The sequence below is a fragment of the Hordeum vulgare genome, chromosome 2H (genome assembly GCF_904849725.1).
Source record: "Hordeum vulgare subsp. vulgare chromosome 2H, MorexV3_pseudomolecules_assembly, whole genome shotgun sequence".
Classification (NCBI taxonomy): domain Eukaryota; kingdom Viridiplantae; phylum Streptophyta; class Magnoliopsida; order Poales; family Poaceae; genus Hordeum; species Hordeum vulgare.
In genome coordinates, this window is record NC_058519.1 from 222263051 (window position 1) to 222270236 (window position 7186).

Below are 7186 nucleotides of genomic sequence, written 5' to 3' on the forward strand. Positions count from 1 at the left end.
TGTGAGTATTTAAAAAATATTTAATATGTATTACCGATTTAATATCAAAAACATCAAGGATTTTTTCATAAAATAGCATGACGGACTAAGAATATCTATTTCCTTTATTTTTGTGTGTGTGTGTGTATATATCTTTCTCTCTCTCTCGCCATAAGTTGTGTCAAACTCCAATACAATGCCTCCGTGTTGCGCTCCCAACCATAAATAACAAAGTTTTCAGCCAAGAAATTTACACTAGCCCGCAAGCGCTGAAATTCTTGCCATCACTCATCACAACCAAAAGAAAAAAAAATGCTGCCATCACTGCTGTTGTAGTTATAAACTTACTGGTGTGAAATATCTGGTGGCTAGTGTTTAGCTTAAGACCATCTTGAGTCACAAAAATAAACTAGAAATTGTTCTTTTGATTAAACCAGGGACAAACACTGACATGCAACTTGAAGAAATTTTCCATGTCGTTTCTGAATCCATGCCGCATCTACTTCAAACAAACTAAACTACCACATATAAACATCTGGGGAAAAACTACATCCATGGTGAATTGTCGAGACACACGACCACTCCCAACAATGGGATCACAAGCAATGCAATATTATGTCCCCACATTTATCCCCTGGCCGGTTGCTACATAAAGGGGAGGCTTCCCACATGTGGATCTGCATCCGATCTCAAAGTTAGGAAATGGATACTGTATTTATGGGCAGCAATAGAATGCGCCATAACTAGTTTTAGATATCGTGGTTGAGAATGACAGTAAGAAAAGAAGAAAAACATACGCAAGTTGTTGTTGTGGAGATTCGGGTGCTTGGCCAGCTGCTGGGGCTGCTTTATGAACCACCTCATTCTGAAAGTAGATGGCTCAACAACTTCTTACTACAATAGCAAGGAATGAACTCAAAGTTTCGTCAATATCTCTACGCCCGTCCTAGTGACCAATACAGTGTGCTCAAACTGTGCTGCCCAGCTGCCATCAGCCGTGACAGTAGTCCATCCATTTTCCCATGTAACACACTCTGCTTTGTCCATTGTAAGTATAGGTTCTGCAAACATTTCAGCAAGATTGTCAACTTGGTCCGAAATTTCAAGAGCCCATACTTTCCAATTTAGTTACAGATACATACCCAGAGCTTCTAGGACTATTTGCGCATAAATAAACATAATGCTTAATAAAGACTATTCACATTTTCTTCCTTTATAGCAATGTTAATCTTATGAAAAACATTTTCACTACAATCAAATCACTGAAAATTCTAGTACACCATATGTTCTAAATGAAAATTACAAACTGTTTGGAAGTAAAACACGAAACATAAAAGGAGAGCCCCGAGTACGTACCAATTGTGAATGTTTGACCTTCAATCATTCGACCGGAGTTTTCATTTGCTACAAAAAGGGGGGTTTCATTAGTCTGCTGTATGCTTCAAACATCAACTGACTAGTCCAACACAATTCAGGTATAATATTAAAATTTTAAAACAGTTTGTGTAAGAAAGAATGGGAGATAAAACTCATAGCTGTATAAATCCTTGGCAACAACTGCATGAGACAACATTACCCCTGTCATTTGAAACCCAGCAACCTGTTCATATATTCCTGGCAATAATTTGTGATGACAACCAATACAAATTGCATACTGAACATGTAACTGTGTAGCTTCATATCAGACTAAATATTCTAAACAAGCGACTGGACTTGGCAAAAAATTATAAGCATAACAGAGCATGAACCCATAAATCTAGTAATGCTATACGCTAAGGTGTTGAACTACAGAAAGATGTTACCCAGTCAGATGAATATCAACGGTAAGGTAGGTCAAAAGGAGCAGGGAAATGTCAAATAAGTGCTCACCATGATGGAGGATAAGTGGCTCAGAATGCAACATAGTTCCAATTCCATGTCCAACAAAGCGCTCCACCACATGATAGCCGTAGAAATAAGCAAGCTTACTGAAATAATTTGAAGAAAAATTAAAGATAAGTGGCATCACAAATGTTCTTCAGAAAAACTCAGTACAAAGATGCGGCAATAAAAAAACTGGACGACTTGGCTTTTAAGGGTATCAGTGTTAGTCTAGTTTAGATTTAGTGCCATACTATTTTTTGTAAATTTAACCCTTAGCTTACAATAGCAAATTGTTTGCTATTTAGGATTCACAGATTCTGCACGATTTCACATGGAAATAGTTCAAACCTCACAGGAATCCGGGAAAATTCCCATGCTCCAAACGATATCTAGGATCTGGATGCCAAACAAGCACAACCCACCAACCACCACATTTATACAGTATATATCTACATGCTCGGTGGAACTACAGCAGTGAACAGTTTGCTCTATGCAACTTAAGGGCCTGTCTGGAACGAGGGATGGTTTTTTGTATGGTAAACCTAGGAAAATTTCCACGTTCCAAACATGTCTTTCACTGTTTCATATGTTTTCTCAAAGCAGCAAAGATTTGCAAACCATCTTGTTTGAAAATTACCTAAGGTACCCAATACATAAGAAGATGATTATAACTAAAATGGAAAGCAGATGATGAATGGTTGGGATTGAGCGGTGACGCCCACCCACCATAATATGCTGAAACAAGAAACCTGAAGTCATTATAGTCATAAGAAGTCACTAACAGTTTACGTTGCCTCTTTGGTTGATTTTTCCATGAGTAAAATTACTCAGCTGAGAAATTTATTTACAAAATCGCAGTGCAAAGGGTTCTTTGTTAATTAGAGTGCACACCTAAACTCAGATCTACTGAAATGTAACCAACTCCTGAAGCAACATTTCAGCTTGAGTGTAGAAATGGCAAATTTGTAAGAACCGAAAACTTTTTTGCTCTGAAAGTTTAGCTTCATGGCTTTTTCGAAGACAGTATGAAAACAAATTAGAGAGCTGAAAGTTATCCTATATTAAGGGCCCATTCAGCTTACAGGATTTCTAAATCAAAGAAATTGGAAAAGTAAAGGATTCGGATGCACTCTCGAGTCTCGACTTCAATCCTTAGGAATTTTCCATGAGGTATCACCTAATGCTAAGAATCCTTAAGCCTTGTGCAATACAAGGCGCTTAGGGAAGGTGATTAGAGAAATAAAGGAGTGTTTCTTTAAAGCACCGGTGCTTATTTGTAGAGGGTAGACGCTTAATTTGGTGTCTCTCCTGTAGAAATAGGCACTGTTGCTTCAGAAAAAAACTGGTTTCTTTTTCTAAGCATCTCTCTAAGCACCTAGCATTGTACAAGGCCTTAGGAATTAAGACAATATGGACACAATCCTAAGGAATCTAGTACCTTCATTCTTATGAAACGAATGCCATACATAGGAAAAAATCCTATGGGAATCCTCCAAAAATCCTGCAAACCGAATGAGCCCTAAGATTCGAGAACAAGGTCTTGTTTATCCTTGATTCTCTTCGGCGTATATGTGGATACTTTTGTTGTCTAAGTTTTCAGAAAGAATCATCTAACATATAACAAACATAGTATCTGTTGAAGTGTATATGTGGATTGTTTAGCCCTTTCAATGAGTTCAGACTTTTGGTTGCGCTGGCTAGTGCATGAAGCTTAACATGGCATCAGAGCGTAAGGTCTTGAGTTCAAGTCCTGGCTTTCGCAGTTTATTCAGAAATTGCTGCCGCGTCCCCTACTTGTCCACGTATAGGCCTCTTGAGCCATACCTCTGAGTCTGTCGACGTGTTGACTTTCCGCGTCACACGTGAGAGGGGGCGTTGAAGTGTATATGTGGATTGTTTAGCCCTTTTCATGAGTTCAGATTGTTGGTTGCGTTAGCTAGTGCATGAAGCTTAACAGTATCATGTAGAAAAAATACCTTATTTTCTTGCCGATTTTTCTGTAGTTTACACCGTCCCTGCAGACAGAAATACCCTTCTCCAAGCATTCTTCAGCTGCCTGAACCAAATAAAGATCATTTGGTTTCGTGTTCTAATGGATGGAAGAACTTTTTTTTTTGATAAAAAAGAAGATAGTGTATCGTCCAAATGTAAAAAAGGTCCTTTCAGAACATTAAGCCTCAAAATTATATCTATAAAGTAGAACAAATACTACAGGGATTTGTTAAAATCAAACATGCCTTCGGACAAAAGCACCGTAAAACTCACATTAGTGCAAACTGTTACTGAATGGCTATGTATTGTGGATGAAATACCTAACAAAGCAATAATAGCTTACCTTTAGGAAATGCTTGATAGATTCATCCGCTTCTCCGCATACAAATGTTCTGGAAGTTCCGCCATGGTACCCCTGAAAAGAATGGTACGAATCGTGTTAAAACTAGGGAATGTGTCAGTAAAATCCGACTCTATGCCAAACATACCAACTAAGCATATGCATAATCTTAGGAGAGAGAACTTACATTTAGGAACACATTTACATCAATATTTATGATGTCTCCATTCTGCAGTAGAAACAACATTTTTCATCCTACAATACATAGGCATGACACAAAAATAAAGAAAGGAAGATGCAAATTCCATCCTACAGAACCTGCAGCTGTGTTGAATCAGGTAGTCCATGGCAGACACACTCATTTACTGATGTGCAGATACTTTTAGGAAATCCACCATAGCCAAGTGGAGAAGGATAAGCACCCGCCTCAACTATCATATGATGCACCGCCCTGTCGATTTCATTTGTAGTAACTGATGGCTGAAATGACGGTGGAATAATTACTGTTATGACGTGTACACTGCAGAGTCTTCAGATGATTTAGATACAAAAGGATTCTAGTTATGTATGAAAAAAAGAATATACCTTAACCAATGTTCCCGCAAAGTCCAGTACACGGGCAGCAAGTTTGCAAGCAGCTCTCATCCCAGTGATACCTTCTGCGTTGTGTATTTGGCGCACTGCGGGTAGTTCTTGCGGTATGTTTGCACCCACATAAGAAGGTCTTGGAATGTGTTCTGGTACAGGAAGTTGGGGATAGACCTTTCCACGCCTCAAAGGCGGCCTCTTCTTTAACTTCACTGAGCTTTCCTCTTGTGTCCTTCAAATGTGTAAGGGTGTTTACGGAGTCATCAAATAAGAACAGAAGGTTAGCTGTATACTGACTTAGAGCTCCAGAGCAAGGTACTCTAGATGTCACACTAAGTGTGAAATCTAAGGTCAAGACCAATGGCTACGGCTATTGCTAAATCCTGACGACATGATAAAAGAAGCGACAACAGAAGCTTAAGCACAGCGTAGTAGTAACGGAAATCGTACTTTTGTAGCTCCATCAGCTCTTCTTCAACCCCATCAACCCAAGTAAGTCCGCCAGCCACGACAAAGCAGCGCTTTGGCGTTATTGCTTTACCTACAGCAAGACAGCAAAAAAGAATCAGCTACGAATTCTACTGTAGTTTCAGCTCGGTTAATCCCAAAACGTTTTGAACAATAGACGGCTATTGGCAGTAGAACAAACCACCCAAGCAATTAAGCTGAGCAGGCTCCTTACCCAAACAAGAAGAGGGCGTCCGAGGATCTCTTCGATTGATGGTGCACTTTGAGACGAACGGGGGAGCCGACGGCAGGAGGAATGTGTGGGTTCCGGCCGGCCGGGGTGGTACAGGAACGCCGGAACACGACGCTCCAGGTGACATGGCCATGGGGATTCGCACGGCGTCGGTGGAGGTGTCGTGGTCGAGGACACGGAGCCGGGGCGGCCGTGTTCGAGGAAGAGGAGACCGGCGGGTACAAGGGAAGAGGAGTGCAGCAGAGAGAGGGGATGTGCGTTGAGGATGAGACGCCGCCGGCACCGGGAGGTTTCGGCTTTCGGCTATGCGTGTTTTTTTTTCCAGCGCCAGCAGAAGAGGAGAAAAAAAATACCACACTTGTTTAACCCAATAATTACAGGAGAAGAAAAAAAAACACTTAGTTTTTTTGGGGCAACGCGCCACCACGGGTGGGTTATTTCCAACGATCCACCACCTTCACAGCTGTTTGATTATCTTCATCCAGCCGATCCACATGTGGGGCTTCGGCCGGGCATCCAGTAATTTCTGAAACGACACTCGAGTTTCTGAAACAATCGCTTTGTTGCAGTTTTTTTTCACACGCACTTCGGCTGTGCACCCGATAATTTCTTAGACAACGCTCGAGTTTCTGAAATAATCGCTTTGTTGTAGTATTTTTCTTTGCGCGCGCTTCGGCTGGGCACTCGGTAATTCCTGAGACAACGCTCGAGTTTCTGAAACAATAGCTTTGTTACAAAAAAATCATTCCTCTTTCTGCAACAGTGGACGTATTGCAGAAACAATCGCTTTGTTGCAAAAAATAAATTTTCAACCCATTAATTCCTAAAACAAAGGTCGAGTTTCAGAAACAATCGCTTTGTTACAGAATTATTTTCCTTCCTCTTTCTGCAATAGTGCCCGTGTTTGCAGAAACAAATTTCTGAAACAATGAACGGGTTGCAGAAACTGTTGAAAGAGATAAGATGGAGAGAGATGAGGGATGGGGAAACGGTGAGTGCGATGCGTCGGTTCATAGAGCCACGTGACGGAAGAGCAAGGAGATGATATTTCTTGTTTTCATCCGACTGACGGAAATCTTTTCCCTTTTTTTGCCGGTGTAAAGAGTTTTATTTCCATATACTAGGGTTACAACCGAGAGGCAAAAGTTCCTCGATGCATGGTGATCCATGATATAGCCATACAACAATCACACTATCAGTCCGACTATACAATGTCAATCCATCTGCTATCATGTTTTGCTCCCGCTTAATCTTCTATGGAATAAACTCAGAATGTATCATAAGATGTTTAATCTCAGCTACAAATGTCCATATGCCGACCAGGACAGGTTGTCACCGGTTAGGGATGTTAATGCCTTCGAGGACTCTGATTGGACAATTATAGGGACATCACTATATTGAGCCGTTAGTGCCATACCCTGCATTAGTGCATGCAACTCAGCCTCTAGTGTGTCGTTGCAATTAAACAGGCAACGATACGCAGCAAAAATCACACTTCCATCATGTCTCCTTAATATCATGCCGGCTACCGCCGAGCCATCCACCGAAGAGAAGGCCCCATCAACAGATAGTGCAACCTGATTTGTCGGTGGTGGTGACCATGGTAGCGTGTTCGAAACCACTACATCACGAGTAGTCTGACCATCCTCCATTAGCTACATGCACGCTTCCTCGCGAGCGGGCGTCTCACGCATCGTTCGATCGCGCGAGATTAGGCATGCCTC

The 7186-nt window shown here is 41.2% G+C and overlaps 1 protein-coding gene across 3 annotated transcripts; it reads right to left on the minus strand.

Annotated features, from left to right (window-relative positions):
- Window positions 1–384: 384 nt before the first annotated feature.
- LOC123425927 (methionine aminopeptidase 1B, chloroplastic-like) lies at window positions 385–5783 on the minus strand. 3 transcript variants are annotated; one of them, XR_006621953.1, is made up of 11 exons: window positions 5445–5783; window positions 5213–5303; window positions 4760–4994; window positions 4493–4654; window positions 4362–4403; window positions 4178–4249; window positions 3819–3898; window positions 1849–1946; window positions 1336–1383; window positions 777–1040; window positions 385–656 (listed from the first exon to the last, which is right to left on the minus strand). XR_006621953.1 is itself a non-coding variant. In XM_045109691.1 (10 exons), exons 1-10 carry the CDS (start codon window positions 5593–5595, stop codon window positions 895–897), a joined length of 1125 nt encoding a protein of 374 aa, XP_044965626.1. In that variant the 5' UTR covers window positions 5596–5783; the 3' UTR covers window positions 385–894. The 3 variants fall into 3 exon arrangements, 2 of the variants coding, with proteins under 2 accessions (XP_044965626.1, XP_044965627.1); XM_045109691.1 differs by having other exon boundaries at window positions 385–1040; XM_045109692.1 differs by lacking the exon at window positions 385–656 and having other exon boundaries at window positions 1000–1040; window positions 3832–3898.
- Between the last annotated feature and the right edge of the window lie 1403 nt (window positions 5784–7186).